Source organism: Ictidomys tridecemlineatus, chromosome 2 (assembly GCF_052094955.1).
Source record: "Ictidomys tridecemlineatus isolate mIctTri1 chromosome 2, mIctTri1.hap1, whole genome shotgun sequence".
Classification (NCBI taxonomy): Eukaryota; Metazoa; Chordata; class Mammalia; order Rodentia; family Sciuridae; genus Ictidomys; species Ictidomys tridecemlineatus.
In genome coordinates, this window is record NC_135478.1 from 18,738,704 (window position 1) to 18,762,495 (window position 23,792).

Sequence of the window (23,792 nt, forward strand, 5' to 3'; positions counted from 1 at the left end):
TTCAAGGATGCTCAAGTTCCTTAGATAAAATGGTATATGTAGTATTTGCATATAGCCTATGCACATCTTCCCGTATACTTTAAAATCATCTTGAAATTACTAACACGATGTAAGTGTATATAAGTAGGCATTATATTATTTAGGGAATAGTGACAGAAAAATAAATCTGTGCATGTTCATACAGATCCAACTTTTTTCCTTTGAATATTGTCAATCTGGCTGGTTGAATCTGTGGATATGGAACCCAAGGATTTGGAGGGCTAACTGTACTTTAAAATTGTTAAAATTTAACTTTAAAATTTTAATTTTAAAATTAACTTTTTAATTTTTGAAGAGATGATTTAAAAAAAAATCTGGCGCCTCCATCTGGGCCTGTTCCTGGTCCTGGGAAGATTTCTGGAGTACGGTGAAGAGCAGGCCCCAGGACAGGTAGGCCTTAGTGCAGGTGTGCATTTGTGGATGCCCAGGTGCCTCCTGCTGCCTCTGACCTGCCACTCCAGTGGCGCACCTGTGTTGCCTCTTTTTTTCTCCCTTTTAGATATGTCTAGGAGTCAGTTTGGACAGGGGAAGAAACCTCTAGATATATTTTTCTGGGTAAATGAGATAACCGGAGAAATCACCTACTCCCCAGAGAACCCTGACACACCTGCGGCTGCTGAGAAACAGGAGAGGACCGTCGCCCAGCACGGGGCCACTCAGGAGGCGGTTCAGAGGCCCCTGGGCCCAGCCACAGCGCAAAGGCCTGCCCCTCCACCCACTCTTGATGCTCCGCTGAAAGACCCGGACTCTACAAACTTCCTCCGATCTCCGCCAGCCTTCAGCCAGACTAAAGCTGGAGCAAGGAGCCCGCCGCCTTTTGCAGCAATCCCTGTCACCATCTCACCCCCAGGAGGGGCTCTGCCAGCACAGGGTCCCCTTGGACCAGCCCCTCTACCCTTACCTGCCACGTGCAATCCCTGTCACCATGTCACCCCCAGGGGGGACTCTGCTAGTCCGAGGCCCCCTTGGACCAGCTCCTCGGCTCCTACTGGCCAGATTTTCTCCCAGCCCTTCTCCCACCTTGGCCTTCACCGGCAAACTGAAAAATGTCCTTACTGGGAATAACCGATTTACCTTTTGAACCTTGAGAGCATTTGTCTGGCTACACCCTTTAAGTACCTTTCTGAGCATCAGAGCCAGAGCAACCACCTACCTATACCTCACCTCTGTGAGGGCCCCATCTACCACCTGCTCCGGAAGTACAAGAATCTCCCAGGGTTCTGAGCAATCTGCCACATGCTTTCAACTGAATATAAAATTTGACTTAGATTTTGACACCCAGTGTCTTCTGGAACTTTCTTTACTTCCTGAGCTGTCTTGGTATTTTACTCTGAACTCTTTGCAGTTCAGGAGTTCAGTTCTGATGTTGGAATCAAAGCAAAGTGTTTAGTTTCCATCCAGGGTCAGAAGGAGACCCTCTTGATGAGGATGAGAGCAGGTCTGGATAAGTGGAACCCACAGGCCTATTGTCCCTGGGGCACAGCCTGGGCTGCCCTGGCTTTTGCAGGCAGCACTCGGGACGGAAGGGGGCTAGAGCCCTGTTGCTGTCAGGTCAGCTTTTTCTCAGCTCCATTCATCTGCTCATGGGAAACGCTCCCTCCTGCTCTGTTCCTCAAGCTTGGACCCTAGGACAAGTTTCAAGGTCAGAATTCCATGCAGGACTGCCAGAGTTCATGTGGACAGACTCGGTGAGGGTCTAGAGGGGGCATGGGCAAGCCACATGGGTCCTGTGAACTCATACAGCGGGGAGGAAGGCATCCTGGTGAGCAGGAACAGCCTTAGAAAAAATATGGAGATGGGAAGGTAAATTGGGTCCTGGAGCAGGTTGGGGCACAGCTGGGGAGGAGGTAAGGCTGGGAGGGGAGGACTTTGAGAGAACTATCAGGGAGATGCAATAGCTCCTTTAATCCTGAGGACCACAGAGGGCCTTGGAGTAGGGAGTGTGGCTCTGAGGGGAGTGAAGGGCAGTGAAGGCAGTTCAGGTGAGGCCAGGGATGAACACAGAAAGTGGCCATGGAGGGGCATGAGGCCTGTGGGAACCACTAAGGGCTGCAGATGCACCCTCAGCTTGGAACTGCATCTTCTTCTCCAGGCAGTAAACTTGGTGGGGCAGGAAATCTTATATCCTTTATGCACCACTCTCCACGTTGGGGATCTCGGCTACACAGGACTACCCCTGTGACCCTTCACCAGTGCAGCTTCCAATACCTGTTGGCCAGAGTCCAGCGCCTGGCCCAGAGGAAGCATGGAAAACCCTCAGCCAAGGATTTCAAGGCCTTCTGAGTACATGACTCCCTCAGGAAGGTGTGCCCTCTTTCCTATTCCTGCCTATTCCGGGGCAGGACGCTGCCATGTGTCCCTTGGGCCTGTGCATCCCTAAGGGTGACCTGCATGAGTTCTAGGGTTAGAGGAAGGGAAACTTTGAACCTAGGTTTTTGGGATACTGGTTTTGTGGATGTGGGTAGGTAGACCTCAGGAGCCTTTCACCTTCTGTTAGAACAACTGAGTCTGTGTGTTTATTGAACACCTGTTAATATGTAGGAAACCTGGTGCCCTCAGCTGGATGGCCGTGGAGGTCTATAGTAGTCTATTTGCTTCCCAGTGATGGGCTTACCATATCCTGACACTGGCGAGGCCTCTGATGGCTAGAGAGTTCTTCTGTCTCACCACTGCCTCACCTCCTTTGACTTAATGCCAATCCCAGGAGAGCTAACTGGTTAATCAGCCAGGACAAAGAACATGCTAACCTCAGGCTGTGAGCGGGGGAATGGTCCCGTGGTTATCCACATTCTCTGCTGCATCCATTCCCCTCACCTGAGGAAGTATTTTTGGTCAGAACAGAAGGTGATATTGAGGGTGATGACCCAGAACAGGGGACCCCAGTGAGCTCCAGACCTGGTTGGCTGGCCTGGCAGATGGAGGCAGTGGGAGGGGCCTGGGTTGGCTCCTGGGTACTATGACTCCCTGGCGCAGTTCACTGATCATCCTGATGTGGCCCAGTGCCCATGGTACTTGCTGGTCTGGTACAAAGGCTTCTCTGCTTGGTGTCTGTGAACATGTGGCTACAGGTGTTCCGGAACCAGCTTTACCTCTCTCCTGTGGTGACAAGTGTGACCTTTCTGCTGAGGGCCATGGAGAGTTATACCCAGCCACAGTGAGAGCGTCAGTCAATAGAGTTCTGGGGTCTTCGGGTCTGGGTTTGAAGCCCAGCTCCTTTACTTCCTAGCAAGCTAAGCAACACCTACCTACAAGATGGGGGTGAGAAAGAGGGCCTGCTCCAGGTCACCAGGGAGGTTGCAGCAAACACTCTCTGGGGTGTGATGTACACAATGGAAGCCCAGCCCTGGCTGAGGAGGGAGGTAGATTCTGAGAGCTGAGGGATTGTTCCGTACAGTCCTTCTGCGCTGCGATACCGGTATAAGAGGGCCTGCCACTCCCCGCTAGCTCAGCTGCTGAGGCTCATAAGCTCAGTGTGGGGATAGGCAAGATGCTTCCTGGAGGCGCCTTGAATCCAGCCCTCAAATCCCCCTGGCTGTCCCTCTGCCAGAGAGCTGTTCAGGTGGAGGGAGTGGGTCCTGTTTTGACCCTCATAGATATGGGCTCCCAGCCTGTGTACCACTTCATGACCCAAGGAGACTACAGGATGGGGACAGTTCCTCCCTGGGACCCAGTCTGTGCTATCACCTGCTATAGGCCCACAAAGGACAAGGAGCCAGCTTATCTTCCTGGACTCATCTTGGATTTTAGCTGGTGGAAACAAGGGACCTAGTAAGACACAGTCTCTGCATATGATATGGGCTTTTCTCCTAGATTCCACGTGGTAGGGGTTGGGGGCTGGCCAAATAGGCTGCACCTGGGCTGAGAGGAGGCCCGTGTGCTGTCTCTCACTGGGATACACAACAAGAACAGGCCACTCCCGGGGACAGTGGGCCAACGTAGTGAATGTGCAGGACCTGGTTCCTATAAGCCCATGGGCTCCATGCTCCTCACCTGCACACTAGGGAAGCCCCTGCTTTATGCAGCCTGGGACCTTAAGTATGCCTCTGTGCCTGCTCATCCCTAGGTCTGTCCACTAGACCACAATACCGCAGCAGTTCTTCCCTCCAGAACTCATCCGGCCGGGCTACCCTGGGTGGAGACAAATCAATCACAAAGCCCATGCACCTTGCTTTGAGGAAGGGGTGGGCTGCTAATATCAGGTCATCAGGAGCAAGGCTGCTATATCTCAGTGTCAAGGATGTAGATATTCAATAAGATTTGTTTTGTTTTTGATAAATGAGTAATATGCTAGCAAGGCTCAGGAGCCAGGCCACAGGAATGGGGACACTGATAAGTCAGTGTTATCCACCTGGGGCCAATTGGTACTGAGCAATGGCTTGCTTCCCCATGTGCATATAAGCCTAATACTGTGGCATGCTGCTTTTTGCAAAAAGAAAACATTTTATTGGAGGTTAACTGATAAGGAGACAGGAGGCATGCTCAAATCCATCTCCCATCGGCCGTTGAAGAGGGGTTTTGAGGACTTTTTGAAGTTGAAGGGACTGGTGATGTCTTGGGTCTTGATTGGATGCTTCTGTCTTTCAAAATGTTAATGAAAAATATAAATTCTGCTTTCTTTTTTTATATTTATTTTTTTAGCTTTCAGTGGGCATAACATCTTTATTTTATTTTTACGTGGTGCTGAGGATCGAACCCAGCGCCCTGCACATGCCAGGCGAGTGCGCTACCGCTTGAGCCACATTCCCAGCCCCATAAATTCTGCTTTCAAGGAAAAAAGAAATAGTTTATTATGAGCCAAATGTGAGTGCCTAAAGCCCAAGAACAGATTCAAGTTACTCTGAATGATGAGCTCCGAAGAGGAAGAGGTTACATCAACTTTTATAGTCAAAGAACAAAAAAGTTATCAACTTCCAACAAATTCATTGGTGGCTGTGTTAGGTAGGCAGTTATAGCAAGGCAGGGAAATCTTTTCTATAGGGTTCAGACATTATCTTAGAGCATTGTTACCTTTTGGGGTTGGTGGAGGCTAATGGTGTCCTTTCCTTTTTTTTTTTTTAATATTTATTTTTTAGTTCTCGGCAGACACAACATCTTTGTTGGTATGTGGTGCTGAGGATCGAACCCGGGCCGCACGCATGCCAGGCGAGCGCGCTACCGCTTGAGCCACATCCCCAGCCCATAATGGTGTCCTTTCCATGGGACGAAATAACAAACATTAACTAAGCTTAATAATACCTTTGGAGATATTTACCTGTTAGTCATAAACCAGACACAAAGGTTAAAAGCAAATGGCTATTTTCCTAAAGTGACTATGACAGTCCAAGATAATTTTGGCTCTACTTTTGGGGGTGGTAGTGGTGGTGGTGGTGGTAGTACTGGGGATTGAACCCAGGGGCACTTAACTGCTGAGCCACATCTCCAGCCCTTTTTATTTTTTGAGACAGAGTCTTGCTAAGCTGCTTAGGCCTCAAAGTTGAGATCCTCCTGCCTCTGCCTCCTGATTCGTTGGGGTTACAGGCATGTGCCACCATGCCTGGTGATAATTTGGGTTCTAGAAATGCACCATTCCATCTCTCCACAATCTCGATGTTCTACTTAGCTGAGATCAAACAGCCTGCAAGACTTTGAATATGGAGGCAGCTTTTTAGAGAACTTCAGCTTTACTAAGGTTTTTGCTATTTGAGTCCTATGTTATAATTTCATGATTAGTATCCCTGCCCTTGGTTGCAATTCATGTAGCTCTCATTCCTGAATCTAAGTCTTTTAAGTTCTGTCCAGTTTGGGGTCATTCTTAGGTTAGATTTTAAGGCGCTTCACAGGACCCCATGTTATGCAAAATATATAACAGTTAGAAAAGAGGAAGTTACTTAAAAATGTCTAATAGGCAAAGATCTGAGCCTCATAATGATTTGAATATTTTAAAGGGAGGCATGAATATGGGGCTCAGTAGAGTCAGAGAAGGTTTCCATAGCTGCTACATGCAGTGCCACAGGGGTGCACTGACCAGGAGTACTAGAGGGTACCGTACGCTCCTCCTGCAGGTAAAAGGCTAGAGCTAAACCAAAGAATTGGACTGGCTCAGTGGAGGCTGGCACTTATGGGAGACCCTAACCTGGGAGCTGTGAGTGAATGTGAAATGATATTCATGGAGGACAAGAGAGTTTGCATCCTGCTGGGATCTAAGATGGACTTCATGATGCCCACAATGGTGGGTTCTCTCTGCAAAGTCCTGCAAGGGCAGAATACAACAAAGTAAGGTTTTTTAATGGTGATCCCAAGTTACCAGATATGGGGAGGGGGCTTGAATTGTGGCCTGCAAAATGATACGCCCATGTCCTCATCTCTGGAACTGGTAACATTACCTTATATGGCAAGGTTTATGATTATATGGCAAAGTTAAGACTCTTGAGAAGAGGGACCTATTCTGGAATATCTGGTGTGCCCTACGGATTTTCTTATGAGAGGCAGAGATAGTTTTGAACTGAGGCACAGAGGATGCAGAGAAGAGGAGCAGGTACTGTGATGACAGGCAGACATTAGAGTGATTGGGCTACAAGTCAAGGAGTGCCCACAGCCAACAGAGGTTGGCAGAGGCAAAGGAAGGACTCTTTCTGGGACAGCAGTCATTTCAACACCTGATTCCTGCTGTATAAGCCAGCTAGTTTGTAATTTATTCCAGCTGCTAATGTACCAAGAAAAATGATGATTTTTCATCAAACTGAGCTAAATGATGCTCAGTCCTCCAGTGTCAGCTCCTCACAACAGCTTTCTGATTGGTCCCTGCCATGTCACCAGTGCCTAGGATCTCCCTGTTTGTTAGGAATCTAGGAGGAAAGAAAAAGGTTAATGATTTTATTTCCAAATTTAAAAATCCTGAGTTCTGGAGTGAAAAATAAAAGTGAGGCACTAGGGTTGGTCTCTACTCCTGTGGTCACACTGTCCTTCCTAAGGCCTAGCTGCTTGTCCTGCTGACCTCCAAGTCTCTGGCTCATGCACACAGATACCAGGTCTAGGCCAGTGCCTGTGGTTGCGATAAAAGAGAAAATGCAAAACTCTCTACCTCTTGAAGATTGGATGGCCCCTCCAGCTTGCACCACATCTTGTACTGAGCAGCACACCCCATGCCCTGGTTGGAACAAGGGTGGAATGAAAAGGTGAGGGACAAGGGTGCTGCCCAGCTTCTCTTGGAGCTGGAGGGTGCAGAACTGACGGGCTCCAGATCAAACCCCTGGTGGGGCAGGCTTGCCCAGAGCTGGGGTGTTCCTCTTGCTCAAATCCCTCCCTGGCCACAGGACACCTGGGCTCCAATGCCAACTCTGCCTGCTGCAGTCTGAAGGGTTTGGACAAACCTTTTCTTTATTTTGGGTTTTACTTTTTCCACTTGTTAACCTCTGTCAGCTCTGGGGGAAAATCCCTAAAACGCTCCATTGTAGGAAGTTCACCGTGGGGCAAGGATTTTGAGTGGCCAATGGAAACAGGCTGTGGCTGTAGAGGCTTGAGGGGAGGAAGAGGTGGCACTCTACTGAGCTGTCTCATCTGTCCGGAGCACTGGCTATTCCACCTCCTTCTCTGTTCTCACAATTGCTAAGAGGGAGGGATCCATGGGCTGGTGGCCAAGGACCACCCATGGCAGGATTCTGGCTTCCGGGGACAGACTTGCTCAGGGTGGACAGAACCTTCAAGAACATGCTCTGCCTCTCCTTTTATAGATGGCCAAGAGTAGAGGGGCTTTGCCAAGGCCACCTAGCATGTGGAGCCACTAGGACTAGAACTTTGGGTCTCCTAGGGCTTGGGCCATGGGATGGTCACCTGCAGTGACCAACTGTGTCAGAGGGGACCAGGTTGGGATCTGCATTGCATCTGATGTTAGGTGACATAGGTAAGAGGGTGGTCTTGGAATAGGCCAAGCTTTGGATGGTCAGCTAATCCTCATCTTTGGCATCCCTGGCCTGTGGGTGGGAGGTTTCCATGATCCACAGAGGAGCCTTGAGGTCCCATCAGTCTCTACTGGACTGATTTGATCTGTTGATTTGCTCAAGGGAAGCCCGGGGCAGCTGGGGGTGAAGTGGCAGCCTCCATGACACAGGCAGTTAGTATGGAAGAAGTGGGGGCACTGCAGCGACCTGAGCTGGATGGGTTTACCCCAAGGACACTAATCTTTAGAAATTTCAAAGGTGAGCTGGCCCTGAAACTTCTTATCCTACCTGTCCACTCAACAAAGCCTGCCACCCTCTTAGTAGCTCAAGGAGGCTGCCTGGAGGTAGCGGCGTTTGTCAGAGGGAGGAAGAGGAGGAAGATTCCTGGAGATCCTGTTTGGGCAGCAGGCCAGAGGGTGCAGTTCCCCTGGAGGGCAGGACCCAGCTCTCCCTCAGGACAGCCTGAGCTGTGATCTGGAGCCAGGTCTTGCTGGAGACCATTTCTCCCTCGAGGCTTTATAAAAACAGAGGCTGGGTGCCCCTTCTCAGTGGTCGGACAGTTTTCCCTTTTGTGTTAGGTCACCAATTTCTTTAATTTGTTACACTGCCAAAGTTGTAAAACTACTAATTGGACACTATTGAAACTACTAGTAATTGAAAAATCAGCTCTCTGGTTGATGTAGGTATTGTTTATTATGTAATAATGAGTTCTGAGACAAAATCCAATTCAAAACATTAGTATTGAAGATTCTATATTAGTTAATTTCAGCAATGGTACAATTGAAACCTAATTTTCCAATAAATCTTATATAATCTTTGAGGAATTTTTCACTCCCATTATTTGGCTCTGAAAAACGTTTACAGGCAACACCACTTATTTTACTAGAAAACAAAATCTGAATATAAGTTGTTAGGCACAAGTTAAAAGGGATGATATGCACAAATGAGTAATTACAAAACACTTCTTTTGAACACATATTTGCAATGTGAAGCTGCTTCCATATTTGATGTTTTATGTAAATTTAAAACATACTTCAAGAACTGATTTTAACATCTTTTTGTTTTGATGCACGATGGAAAATAATTCCTTTCTGATTTCTACAGCAGCAAGAGTCATAAAAATGGTCATAAATCCCAAACCAGGAATCACCTTGTTCTCTTGAGAAATGAGCTGAGAGGTTTTGGATCTGGTTAAGGAATTTCAGGAGAAATCTGCAGAGAGAGGGGTACAGAATCTAGAACTGGTCTCTTTGCTGTAGACACCAAAACCCATACTTCTTTGGGATTAAGCTATATTTCTAAGAATGAGAGGTGACTCAGAGAGGCTTTAACCCGGCCAGAGCTAAAGAGGGGATTTCCAACACCTGTAGGAACAGGAAGGTGGGGTTGAGAGAAAACCTGGAAGGTCTGAACTACTTTATACTTGACACTGCTTCCTTGAACCCTCTGGGAAGCTGGCAAGGATTTTCCTGGATAGTCTTGGCCCATGAAATCTAGTTAGAACTTTATTAAATCATTCAAAAATATCTGTTTTTTGGTTTCATGTTACCAAGAGTTACAATATATATATATTTTTTAATATTTATTTTTTTAGTTCTCGGCAGACACAACATCTTTGTTGGTATGTGGTGCTGAGGATCGAACCTGGGCCGCATGCATGTCAGGAGAGCACGCTACCACTTGAGCCACATCCACAGCCCGAGTTACAATATTTTATTCATTTCATTTTTTCTGGGGATTGGACCTAAGGACTCATGCATTTGCTAAGCACATTCTCTCTTGCTGAGCTATATAATCCCAGCTCCAATGTTTATGAATTTTAATGAGTAGGATAAATTATAGGTTACAACTAAACTCTGTCAATGAAGATTTTTAATAAACTGATATCAGACTCTTAAGAACAATGTCTTAAAACTATGTATTTGTTTTTTTTTTCCCTTCTATTCTTTATCTTAGGCAAAATTTGGTTATCCAATTTTTGCTACCTACCAGTCATCTATTTTGGATAGCAACCGGCTGTTACTGGAAAATACGTGTGTATATATATCCATGAGATGAACTATGAGGATGAGTGTTGGGCTAATGTAATGGTTTCAATACTTCATAAATGTACTGGGTATGAGACCTGTTTATACTTACATACATACTTGTTCAGCCCCAAACCAACATTCACTCATATAAAAATATATGACTCAGAGAATCCTTCATTATATATCACTAAAAATATTTTCTTTCACTCTAATATCATTTTATGTAGTCTTGTCAATCAACATCATAGAATGGGGGACAAAATCTTTTTAAAAACAGGTTTCCTTGAAGAAATTAATTAAAAAAATTAAAAAATTTTTAGTTGTTGATGGACTTTATCGTCTTTATATTTATGTGGTGCTGAGGATCGAACCCAGTGCCTCATGCATGCTAGGTGAGCACGCTACCACTGAGCCACAACCCCAGCCCTGAAGAAATTAATTTTTTAAAGTGTACTTTTAAAGCAGCAGTTAGGAACTTTGTTCTTGTAATACATAAGTGATAGTGTCATATCAAACTGTGGATTTAAATTAAGTTTAACAGTTTCTTATCTCTTTAAAAATTTTGCTGTTACTTTATGGCTTCTCCATTCTTCCAATTCCAAGGAATACAAAGGTCTCCATCTTGCATAACAGAGTAAAAATGTGAAACGCAGAGGTGCATCCCATGTAGATAAGGCAGTGACTGTTCTAGAAGTCTCTTACAACAATCCACCATTTGTATACTAGAAATGCTGGGCTCCTTATATAACTTCTCCAGAGAAAATTTCTTTGTTGAAGCCTGTATCAATTCATTTTCAATAACCTTTAACCTATTATATTGAAAATAAAAGTAATAAGGCCATAAGTTATAACTACATAAAAGAACATAAAATGTAAATATTTTCTTCTATATTGGGGCTGTAACTTTCTACTCAACACTGAAAATGACATCCATAAAGTTAAATTATATGTTTAGAAGATATGACAACAGTTATCATGTAGCACTCATTATTTCCACAGGTATCTCTCAAAATATTTGTTTCATCTTTTTAGCAGTAATGGGGTAAAATTAATGCATAATTTAAAGAGGTCTTATTCTTCCTCACCTAGTGGCTGCTAGTGACTGAAGAAAGTAGAAAGTGAAGAATATAAAATCCCTAACTTTAGGAGCCACTGGCCAGCTCACAACAAAATCAATAGTCCAAGGACAGGCGCTCTTCATTCTCCTCCCACCTCCCTCAGCCCTTTTGGTTCCCTCCCATTTGTCTGAGGTTGTACCATTCCCCTTCTGGCTCTGTCTGGGCTTCAGGTAAAGCCTAGGAAGGAAACAACTCCAGAGCAGAACTGTCGTCCTTTCCCACGTAGGGACCTGGTGCTCATGTGGGGTGCACGCCCTACGCTGGGGGGCTGAGTCCTCCACCTTGCTACACCATTTGGACTATACCTAGACTGATACATGTGTCACTTGGGAAGCCCACCTGACAAGGTATGGCAGACCTCAGGAAAGGCCTCCCAAGAAAGTGAATGTGAGCAGGGGCAGAGGGAGGTGAAGACTCCTGGGAATGGCCAAGGGCCAGGGAGGGAAGCGCCTGGGGAGCCAGGGAAGGCGAGGGAAGAAGACAGGGCTAATGAGGCTAGGGCTGATGAGAAATTAGTGAGGCAGAGTCCTAGAAGCTGAGCTTGGCTGCAGGCACCAGCCCAGGAGGACTGTTCCCCAGGTTCACTTAGAGGATAAGAATGGACTGGGGTGGGGGAGGAGAATGTGGAAGCTTGATGACTGGGTAGGAGGTCACCACACAATAATGCAGCCCTGGTCCAGGTGTGGGATGAAGGAGTGAGACTTGGTAGGAATCCGGATAAGTGGGGCTGGGAAGTTGGGGATGGGGAGGACTTCCGGGCTTTCATTTGCCTGAGCAACTGGCAGTTCAGGAGCAAACACAAAGATGGGTGGTTGGGGAAGGCTGGCGAGAACTGCTTCCCAGGGTTTGAGCAGAGGGGCAGTTCAGCAGAGCGGTGCAACAAACACAAATGCTCGATACCACTCGGGAAGCAGGATTTTCATGTAAGATCTGAGTGAATTGTCACCAATCCCACAAACAAAACAGAGATGCAGTTTCTTCATTTATTTTATTCATAAAATGAGTCCCTTATCTCCTGTTAAAGGGACAGTTTCATGTTCTTAGCTGCCATCCTTTCTCTTTATCTCATGAGCCTAGCTTTGGACAGAGGCATCGTGTGGGGACTGAGTGTGTGAAGGCTTCTCCCCCCACACTGTCAGCTAACCACCCTGCTCCTCTCCCTGCCAGGCTCCATATCTCTGTCCTCCTGGTCTCTCCTGGAGCCGCCCCTCCCAAACATGTGCATAGTTGGCCTCCTCAGTCTCCTGCCTGCTCTCTGCCCTGGACTTCCCTTTATCCTCATCTGCTAGAGCCTTAGCTTTGGCTCTTCCTGCTCAGCTCAACCCTGTGGTCTGGCTCCCACTGCCATATTTCAGCTGTTAAATCTCCTGCAGAAAATGAATTCTGGGAGGACAAAGAACAGGTCTTCATCTGACCATGGCACCTGTCAGTTCCAGGCACACAACAGTCACAATAAATGATGGCTGAATGATTGTATGAACAAAATACTTGGCAAACTTCCTCAGGGACACTTTACAACAACTGTCTTTTGAACTTCAGACCCTCCTTTCTTCACAGCAGACACATAACAGATTACTGGGCAATATCTTACCACTCAATTAGGAAACTCCTGGCTATAGAAAAAGGCCTGCTTATGAACTAGAACAATTTTTATTGTAAAATTTCTTCTGACTGTAACGAAAATGCAGATAAAGTTCTCTTTATATCAGGTAGTTTCAAAAATTTTGAACAATAAGATTCCTGTTAAGTAATGGCTACTTTCTCCCTTTGTTGCCACCTTTTCCCTCTGTAGAATCTCTATTTGATATTCTTGTTATTCTGTTGCTGGCTTTAAATTTTTTTTTTTTTTTTGGCACTGGGGATTGAACCTAGGGTGCTTTACCACTGAGCTATATCCTCAGCCCTTTTTTAAAAAAATTATTTTGAGATAGGGTCTTGTACTTTTGATCTTCCTGCCTCACCCTCATGAGCCACTGGGATTACAGGTGTAACCCTACTTCTCAAAATGTATTATATAATATGCTTATAAAACAGTCCACATCCAATCTCTTGCAGTTGTGTGTGGAATAAAAAATATGGAATACCCACAGATTGGTTAATTTCTGATGTTCAATTCTGGTTTTTTTTTTTTTCACTGTTGGGGATTGAACACAGGGCCTCACACACACTAGGCAAGTGCTCTACTACTGAGCCCAGGCCCTTAGTACAGTTCTAATGTTCCATATTTGTGAATTCCAAACATCTGATTCTTTAAAAGTTAGATGGAACTCCATGACTTCACAGACAGCTAGTAGTACTTACTCTTCCTTTCTTTTCATGTTCTCTCTTGCCTGCTGCACTCTGGTGTGAATAAACCACTGGAGATTTGCTGGATCACAGAGTACTGGGATGTTAAAATGGCCGAGTTCATGCAAACTTGGAGCATATCTGTCACTGCAATGAAACATATATATAGGGAAAATCACAGACTCTTCCACCCCCTGCCAAGAACTGAAAAGGAATCATCAAGAAAATCCACCTTAAAAACAAAAAACACTGACTTAAACCTCCAATGACTAATCATGTACTACTGAGCCCTGGGTCTGTCCTCTGTAAAACAGCAGTAGCAACTGCCTCATGGTGAGAGTGCGAGATGGAGAAAGAATGCATTTAAGAATACAATGCAGGGCAGGCAGAGCACATGTGCAGTATGGGCTACTGACTTAATCCTATGAAGTTTGACTATCCCCAGCATGAGACAATATATTCAAAGAATGTCCTAGAGATCCAAATACTTCAATACTCTCATGTTGGCTTGTGTTGTGTGCAGAAGAGGGTTGCTAACATAGTAGTGACATTCTTTTCTTTAATTACTAAGATCCACACTCTGAAATACAAAATAAAGTCTTTATATACACAATCTACCTAAAAAAAAATCAATCATTTGGCCTGGTTCAGGAATTTACCTGTTCAGGATCATTTGTAAGCCACGGAGACTCCGAGGGTGGAAAGGTGCTCGGCTTTTCAACAGTCTACTATAGAACACGTTGAGAAGGGAGTAATATTCTTCAAGTGTCAACACTGGCTGTAATTCTTCGATATAAATGACCTGTATGCCACCTAGCAGACAGCTGATTTGATCTTCTAAAAGCATCAGCTTCCTCTGTAGGTCAAAATAACTTGGCAACCTTTCAAAAAGCTATAGGATTAAGGAAAAGGAAAGATATATTTAGTTTTATGTTACCATAATAACTCGACCTCAGCATCCCAAAAAATGGCATTGAGAATGTTTAAGAAGAAAATTATTTTTCTAAAAAAGAAAAGTCAAGTAGAAGAAAAAAATTTAATGGAATTCTGGAAATATTTATATTAAAAACAAGTAAGTAAGTCTAGAGATTTTAGATCGGAGTTGAAGAGAATGCAGGAAAAAAAAAATAAAAGAAATAAGTTCCAAATAAAAACATTCTTGGTAGGAATCTTAAACTAGTTTAGGTGACTAAAGAAGACTTTTAGAAATAAAGTATATGTATGTATTTCAACTCCACATCTCTTTCTTTGAAGTTTACTCTTAACTAAATTAAATTAAAAGCAATAAATATTATTGAACATCTACTGTGTTAAGTAGTGGAATGGGCACTTTCAGCATATGATTATGAGTTTGCTCCTTTGCCAGGGCCTCAAAATTGGGGTGCAAGGAAACAAAAGATTCAAATTTAGTGAACTAAGTGCCACATCAGGGCACGTTGATAGGCATTCAAGCAGTGGTTTCCAAGAGAGTCTAATTTGACCAATCTTAAAAGGTAAATCGGATTTAGGAAAAGTGGATGAATGTGGTTTTTCTGTGAACATAGTTTTTCCTTTCTCTCATATAATTGCCCAAGAGTATAATTACCAGGTCAAATGCTGAGCACATTTATTTTCATAAGAAAATGCCATGTCCTTTTCCCAGAGTGCCTGCAGCATTTTGCATTCCCAACAGCAGGGCTAAATGATCCAAGTTTCTACATCTTCACTAACATTTGGTGGTGATGCTATTTTTCATTTTGGCCACTCTAGTGTGCAGTAATATCTCATTGCAGTTTTTTTTTTTTTGTGGTGCTAGGGACTGAACCCAAGCCCTCCCACATGCTGGCAAGTGCTCTAGCACTGCACTGAGCTGCATCCTCATCCTCACTGTAAGTTTTTTTAAACATATATATATATATATATATATATATATATATATATATTTTAATGTATATATTTTTTTAGTTGTAGGGGGATACAATACCTTTATTTTTATGTGGTGCTGAGGATGGAACCCAATGCTTCATTCATGCTAGGTGAGTGCTCTACCACTGAGCCACAACCCCAGCCCCCCATCACTCTAAGTTTTAATGGCATTTCCCTAATGGCTAACAATGAACATCTTCTTATGTGCTTGTCATTTGTATATCCTCTTTGGTCTTTTCATTTCTTTAGTAAAAACAAGCTGTTTCTTGTTTTTACTGCTGGATGTTGAAAGTTCTTTATGTATTTTAGATACAAAGTTTTATCAGATATGTAGTTTGAACAGCTGCTTGGGCTAAAAACATGCAGATGGCAAATAAACACATGAAAAATGCTCACCATCACTTGTCATTAGAGAAAGGCAAATCAAATTCATAAGTAGAATCACATTCCATTAGAATATTTAAATTCAAAATTTAAAATAAAATGAAAAAGATGAATATCTTTAGGCACTTTCTTAAAAAATTAAAGTACTTAATGAGATTATCCAGCCATTCCATTCTAGGTATTTACCCAAGAGAAAAAAATATATATATCCTCATATTTGTACACTATGCTTATAATAGCTTTATTTGTAAAATCCCAAACAGACCAAACCCAAAGTCCAGCAACAGGTGAATGGATTCACAAATAGTGATACAGTTACAGTATGGCACAGTACACAGAAATGAAAAAGAGTAGCTCTAAATATTTGTGACAATATGGGAAGAATCTCAAAATAAGTAAGCAAAGGAAACCAGAGGAAAAAGTACTCTACACTTATATAAACTCTAAGAGAGAAGGCAGCTCAATGGTTGAATGGGGAGGGAGTGGTGGGATGGAGGGGAGGGTTTACAGAGGGCCACGAACATCCTTTGCAGGTAATGGATGCATTGGCCATCTTGTTTGTGGTGTTGGTCTCATATATACCTGTCAAATTTACCCACTTATATACTTTATTTTTTTTATTTTTTATTTTTAATATTTATTTTTAGTTGGACACAATACCTTTATTTCACTTATTTATTTTTATGTGGTGCTGAGAACTGAACCCAGGTTCTCATGCATGCAAGGTGAGCACTCTACCGCTGAGCTACAACCCCAGCCCCACTTATATACTTTATATATGTGTAATTTATTGAATGTCAGTTATACCTCAATAAATCTGTTAAAAACACACAAAATAAAACAACAGAATGTAGGCTTGTGGGCTGGGCTTCAGAAAAGACCACTTAATATCACCAGACACAAACTACCTTGAAAATCAGAAAATCCTCCTAAGTATGTGAACTATAGAATACTGAACATCTCATTGGAAAATAGCTAGTGCCATGGTTTAAGGTTTTGTTAGTTCAGAGCAGAGGTGTGCACCTGTAGTCCCAGCTACTTGGGAGACCAAGGTGGGAGGATCACCTGTGCCCAGGAGATCAAGACCACCCTGGGCAACACAATGAAACCTGTTTCAAAAACAAAGACAAAACAAATAAAATTCTGTTAATTCATGTAACAGTACTGCTTGAATGGAAAGTATAGGAATGACAACCCAATGATGATTTTTTACTTTTCAGCTCTTTCTTACTTTTGTCCAATGGTGATGGACATCCATGGTTCCCAGCATCACATGGCCCACTGCACTCATGCCAGAACGGTCTGTAAATATGACTGTACATCCTGATGACAAAACACAAACCTTTTGGTAATGGTCTAGAGATGCTTCATTCTTTTAGCACTATGCAAATAATTATTTAAATTTAGTTGTAAACTCAGGATAAAATTCAGGAAAAGCCTAAAGACTAATTTTAGGTCTCTGCTTTATTCAAAGGATCAGATATTAAAATTCAGCTCTGATAAAGTCACTTAGTTTCCACTATAACCTACAAATGTGTATAGCAGCTAAGTGATACTATAAAAGAAAGTAGAAAATGTTTACCTTTTGCTTTCTGAAGCGTTTCCAAGTTCTGCTGAGCTAGGCGGCCTAAACTATGCAGCTGGCTGCAGCGGTGGGCAATGCCCCAGCTCCTCTGCCACCTAGGCCAACAGGGACACACGTGCATTAGCAGCTGGAACCCCTGAGGGGAGCAAACTCTCACCCCAAATGACTCATTCCTGAGAAAGCTCATGAATTTCTTTCTGAAGTAGGGATAAAGTTATAATTGATCTCACATTTCCAAATGAGATGATCTTTAAAGAATCGATCAAATGGAAAATGAATTGTTTGCCAGAAGGTAAAAATATTACAACCATTTTCAGGTATCCACAAATTTAAAATAAGCAAATGCACTATGTTGTTTCTATTTTAAAATAACAGGGTGGGGCTGAGGGCAGAGCTCTGTAATAGAGCATGTACTCAATATATGCAAGTTAAGGAAAAAAAGTCTGTTACTAGACTGCTATAGTTTTAAACTTAAATGTCCCCAAAAGGCCCATGTGTTAAAGGCTTAGTCCTCAGCTGTGGCACTATTGGGAGGTGGTAGAATCTTTTTTTTTTTTTTTTTGGTACCAGGGATTGAACCCAGGGGTGCTTAACCACTGAGCCATATCCCCAGTCCTTTTGATATTTAACTTTGAGACAGGGTCTCACTAAGTTGCTGAAGCTAGTCTTGAACTTGCAATCCTTCTGCCTCAGCCTCTCAAATTGCTAGGATCATAGGCATGTGTATTATGCCTGGCAGGTGTTGGAATGTTTAAGAAGTGGGGCCGAGTGGGAGGTCTTCAGGTCTCTGAGGCCACTAAGATGGATAGTGGAACCTGCTCTTGCATCTTCCTTTCTTTTTTTGCTTCTTGGCCATGAAGCGAGAACTTCTGCTCTGCTATACACTCCCCATCATGGTGTGCTGCTTTGCCACTGGTCAAAAAGCAACAGACCAACCAATCATGGATTGGAAACTTCAAAACTGTGAGTGAAAACAACCCTTTTCTCTTTGTAAGCTGATTTATCTCAGGTGTTTGTTATGGTGACAGAAAACTAACACACAGAATATGGAGTTAGAACAATCCTCATATCAGGATGGATTGATAAAAGAGCAGCTATAAGCACACACTCAAACATCCCACATGCTGTGAGTCTAACAGCTTTGCTCTGAATTTTCTTATAAGCCACAAAAAAAGGTGACATTATGGTACCCACATAGTCACTGGGTTCAATAAAAGACAAAAGTACTGAAAATGATGGTTGAAAACAATAAACTGTTTGAGCATGAGAGTGAGTGACACTTCCAGGGCTCTAGTAATGGAAGTCCCAGGACAAAATCATCTGGCCCCTTCCTTACTAAGAGCTGTTAAGTCTGGTTTCATAATAAATTTCTACTATATATAATTTCCAAGTTTATGAAAACTTAAATAGTTGTGCTATATATGACATGAAATTAAGAATACAACATCCACTTCCTCTTTTTAAAAAACATTTATTTTATAGTTGTAGGTGGATATAATACCCTTATTTTATTTTTATGTGGTGCCGAGGATCTAACCCAGTGCCTCACACATGCTAGGCAAGTGCTCTTCCTCTGAGCCACAACCCCAGCCCCATCACTTCCTCTTTTGCCCATTTTTTAAAGTCTCAAATACCAATTATACATGATAAAATTACATATATATATTTATTTATTATATATTACACATATATGGAAAAGGGCATTTTTTTCACAAACTCATCATGTAAAAAACTTAAAGCATTATTCTAAACATGTCAGAAATTAAGCAATACTTTAAGAAATTAATAATAATTTTCTTATATACATGAATAATTGATTATGTTCATAAGAAGTCAACTGAAGAATACTTAATTATCAGAATAATTAAAGTTAAAGATGCAAATTTTAGCAGCTGGGAAGTCTTACTAGTAGGTGATTTGTGTGTATTTTAACCTCTAAATTAGGTTCTCTTTTTTATTACCTAATATCTGAGAGTTGTAAGAGATGCGACAGCTCCTCTTTTAAACGATCCAGTTCTTTTCTAAGGGGCAAACTATTCTTCAGCTTTTTAACAGCACTTTTCCCATTGTTATCTAACCAGGATCTAGAAACAAAGAAAGAGTCATACACTTTGCAATGCTAACTATAATGTTAAAAGACATATGTTATCTTAAAGCAGCTCCAATGTTTCGCCGAGTTTTCAGTCAAACCTTTACTTCTTTTTTTTTTTTTTTGTGGTGTTGGGGTTTGAACCCAGGGTCTTGTGCATGCTAGGCAAGCACTCTACCAACTGAGCTATATCCCCAGCCCAAACCTTTACTTCTAACAAGTCATTCTTCTTAAGAAATATCTACTTTTAAGAGAGGCTGTCTGGAGGACTGCCAGCACCTGCCAAGTAACATTCTAGTTATGACAATTTCCTTTATAGACTATAAAAAAATAAATTTAATTCACACCAAAACTGTCACTAGATTTCTGGAGATGGGATAATTTTTAAGAAAGTAAAGATAATTCTAAATCTTTCATTTAGGTTTGCTGCAGCATTCAAGAGACTGTATTATATCAGATCCTCATTTATATCAGCTACACACACACATGAGAGCAGAACTAATAATTATACAGCAAGTGAGCAAATAATATTATAGTAGGGCTCATAAGCTGTTAAAATCAAACCCAAAGAGTTTGACACCAATGACATTAAGAAGTGGCCGCACCTTGAGGAAGGAACTTGAAAATAATTGTTTGTGGACTGTAGCTTTGTAGAATTCAATTTCTCCCTTTGTTTTAAGGTTGGATTGCAGTACTCCAAGTTCTCAGTGCATCTTCCCTTATCCCTCTATCCAAATCCTTCCACTGGTCAGCCTTACAGATTTAGTTCTTTGGCCACAAGGTTTCCCAAAATACCTGCTCCTTCCAGGTGGGCCTCTTCACTAACCTGGTGCTCATTTGCACCTCCATTTCTTTCATCCAACTAAATGCCCAGTGTAAGTCTCATTTCAACTACATCAGCTATATAATACAATAGGCCCAGTAGAAAGATCTTCTCCAATTCTTATTTCTTAGAATATTTCCCTAGATAGTCTTATAAGGAAAAAAATATAAAAAAATACTTTAAGGATTAGCAGGGGACAGCCTTCAGAAAGGAGTGGAAAGAGAGGCTATGTGGCTTTCCAGAAAGCAGCACTGCCTAATGGAGACTGTCTCTTACTGGGTTGTCTGAGCATCATGACATGGATGTTTTTGCTGGTGCTGAGGGACTCTGGCTCCCCAAGGGAAGTCTGGAGAAATGAAAAGACCTGGGTAGAGCCCTGTGGGCTGAAGAGCTGCTGCAGATGTGTGGGCGGGGGTAGAATGGCAAGGTGACTACAGGCTAAAGGAAGGTTTCAGAGTCCTAGATATAGTGGTGGGTTGCGATCTATGCATAGGTGTGCAAGAGAAAACTCCAGAAGAGTGGGGGGAAATATATTCAAAGAACAAACAGACAAGTCATGGAGCTCATCATCAAGGGGGCACCTGAAACCCTTGTGGAATATGTCAATGAAAGTCACATAATAAAATCATGCTGCAGAATTCACATGTCCATCTCAAAAACATGGGCAAAAACCTTTAACCTTTCCTTCATAGTCACTTTAAAGGTTTAAGATGTTGTGATCTACATCATTTAGAAAAGTATTCAGTTTAGAATCAAACAAATCATTATGTATTCATCAATCATTTATTCTCAATATATAGTGCATTGAGTTGTGGATAAAAAGAAATAAAGTCCCTGCTGTAAAGGAAGACATACCTAATAAGGAAAAATAGAGAGAAACAATAAAAACAGAATAGGAGAAAATAGAATACTATCAGAAGAGAGGAAGCAACAATTAATTCTCCCTGGAAGGTTCTGTAGAACAGGTGATGTGTGATCTGGAACCTAAGACATGTATCTTGATTTTCCTAGGTAGATAACTAAGAGGGGAGGGCATGCCAATCATGCAAGTACATAGGACCTATAAGATAAATCAATATGCTCAGATTATACGACACCTGCATAAGGTCAGGAGATGAGACTGAAGAGGTAGGGCAGGAGGAAGCAGACCACAGAGGCTTTTGCATGCCAGGATTAAGAAGTGGGACCTCATCTTCTAAGAAAAGGTGTTTAAAATTGATTCATGAATTTGGAACAGCAGTCAATGATCAATCCTTTAAGAATATTAGCAAACATTTTGTTACTTTTGAATGGTATGTGATAAATAAGAAATTAAATAAAAATATCTTAATTTATATCACTATTATTAGGTATTGCATTACATTTTTCAACCTTTCTTCAATTATTAATACATGTTATTCAGTTTACATTAAATCATGTAAGAGAAAGCATAATGAATGAAGTATCAAATGACATACCATGTTTGGTTTGGGGATCAAAATGTCTTAAAATGTAGGTTGAAGGGCTGGGGGTGTAGCTCAATGGGAGAGCGCTCACCTAGTATGCACGAGGCCCTGGGTTCCATCCCCAGGTCCGCCAAAAAAAAAAAAAAAAGTATATTGAAATATAATCTTTTAATTATGCATTCATGACTCTAGAATTCTTACTATTAATATATAAAAATCAACTGATCTAGTTAACAATTTTTATTAACAAATTTTAACTATTTTGGAGATAAATATGTTTTTTAATTCACAAAGATGAAGATATGTGTTTCCTAGCTCTGGCCACAGAAGATCAATAGCAATTAAGTATGTGGAGCACACAGATGCTGGTTTCTAATAAACACTCCCTACTAAAAAGAACCAAAGCTTCTTAGAAAAATGGCTGAACCAAACAGTGGGGCAGAGACAGTTCAGATGAGCTTGGAACATCTTGATGAACTAGAATGAAATGGAGTACTCAAGGAATGCTGGGAACACAGGAATCAGTTAAAAGGAAACATTTGGCAACCAGGAAAGCAATGTGATTCAGGCAAGAATCGTCAGTGAATTAGAGTTAGAGGGTAAATAAATATCTGATAAATAAAAGGATATTTACATAGTCCTAAGTATCTCCTCAAAAAAGAAACAAACAAATAAAAACCTAATTAAAGGGGAAAACAATAACTTTTCTGTGGAAAAAAAATGGGTGTTGTACTTTGGATCTTGAATGTCCCCAACTGCTCACATGTTGAAGGCTTGGTGTCTAGCCTATGGTGCTATCAGGAGGTAATGGAACTTTCTGGAGATGAAGCCAACTAGGAGAAAGTTAAATCATTGGGGATGTGCCCTTGAAGGGGACATTGGTATGCCAGCCCCTTCCTTTTCTATTCTTTGGCTTCTGGTTGCGAGAAGGTGAACCAGACCTCCTTATTACATGCTCCTTCATGACATACTGGGCTGCCACAGGCCTAAAGCAAGAGGGCCAATCAGCCGTGTACCAAAATCTCTGTCACTATGACCCAAAATAAACCTTTCCTCCTTATAAGTTGTTTATCTCAGGTATTTTGTCATAGTGATGCAAAGATAACTAACAGAGTTAGGGAAATAAGAGATATGAAATCCTTCAAATTAATACAGGTGTAACTTCACCATCAGCACTCTAAGGCATGATGGTGAAGGCATTTAGTCTACACTACAGTTCACTTTGAGGGCCCCAAGAGAGAATTCCTTTTCTTGCCTTTGTTCCGCACAGTTCTGTTCTCTCTCATTGTACCCTGCTAGGATCCTCTACTCTAAAATTACACTTTTTAAAAGCTAAATTCAAACCATGTGAGGTGTGATGATCTAGTTCAGGTTACAAAGATAATAATGCTCAAGAAATATAATCTAAGGCCCCTAAAATAAGCATTAAAAACTGAATACAACTATCCATTATAATTCTATGTCATTATTAATTTCACTTTTGAAGCTAAGAAAACAAAGATTCTATCTGGCTAATAATATATTTACATCAGTGTCTGTCAAGATAATCAGCTATTGACAACTGGATTGAAAAATAATGATCAATAAATTGGAGAGTTAAATTTTCCCTGGCTAATTTCTAAAACAATGTTGCTGTCTTTTTTAAGGGTAGATGAGGAGACAAAAATGAATTTTTTGAGTCTGTGTTGATAATTGTCAAAATAAGACCTTGAATTTAAAACCAAGTATACCTTGGAGGAGATCACAGTATCACAACTAATTCACCTAAACTCAGACCTATGACATGTGTCTCTTGCTAAAATCAGCAGTTATCTTTTAGTGAATATTAATGAAATTAACAGGGCACTATAAGAAAAATGACCATCTACATTCATTAATAAGATACTTCCATTGCTACCATCTTTATTAAGCTACTTTATGTTTCCACATTATTAAACTGTGAGTCCTCCAACACATTCATATTAATTCTTTAAGTTCTTTTTTTGTTGGTACCAGGGATTGAACTCAGGGACCCTGAAACACTAAGCCACATCTCCAGCCTTATTTTGTATTTTATTTAGAGACAGGGTCTCACTGAGTTGCTTAGTGCCTTGCTGTTGCTAAGGCTGGCTTTGAACTCTCGATCTTCCTCATCTCAGCCTCCTGAGCTGCTGGGATTACAGGAGTACACCA

General features: G+C 42.0%; 2 protein-coding genes across 18 annotated transcripts in view; one reads left to right on the forward strand and one right to left on the reverse strand.

Moving 5' to 3' along the window:
* Nucleotides 1-402: 402 nt before the first annotated feature.
* On the forward strand, nt 403-1,316 carry CUNH3orf86 (chromosome unknown C3orf86 homolog). The gene is made up of 2 exons (XM_078029916.1): nt 403-947; nt 1,036-1,316. Exons 1-2 carry the CDS (start codon nt 460-462, stop codon nt 1,118-1,120), a joined length of 573 nt encoding a protein of 190 aa, XP_077886042.1. The 5' UTR covers nt 403-459; the 3' UTR covers nt 1,121-1,316.
* A 7,313-nt stretch (nt 1,317-8,629) lies between these two features.
* Tcaim (T cell activation inhibitor, mitochondrial) overlaps nt 8,630-23,792 on the reverse strand; it is a 34,776-nt gene continuing 19,613 nt past the window's right edge. For all 17 annotated transcript variants that reach the window (XM_040290103.2, XM_040290102.2, XM_078038022.1 and 14 more), the window contains 6 exons: nt 19,225-19,347; nt 17,261-17,358; nt 16,910-17,001; nt 14,049-14,281; nt 13,405-13,536; nt 8,630-10,794 (listed from right to left, as the gene is read on the reverse strand). In XM_040290103.2, coding sequence (XP_040146037.1) covers nt 10,554-10,794; nt 13,405-13,536; nt 14,049-14,281; nt 16,910-17,001; nt 17,261-17,358; nt 19,225-19,347 — 919 coding nt within the window. In that variant the 3' untranslated portion in view covers nt 8,630-10,553. The remainder of the gene's footprint in view (nt 10,795-13,404; nt 13,537-14,048; nt 14,282-16,909; nt 17,002-17,260; nt 17,359-19,224; nt 19,348-23,792) is intronic.

Excerpts from the sequence above, each read along its gene's own strand:
- CUNH3orf86 (XM_078029916.1), top strand. The coding sequence starts at position 460 with ATGCCCAGGTGCCTCCTGCTGCCTCTGACCTGCCACTCCAGTGGCGCA. Across the intron at positions 948-1,035 it reads CCTCTACCCTTACCTGCCAC|ATTTTCTCCCAGCCCTTCTC; the intron begins GTGCAATCCCTG and ends CCTACTGGCCAG.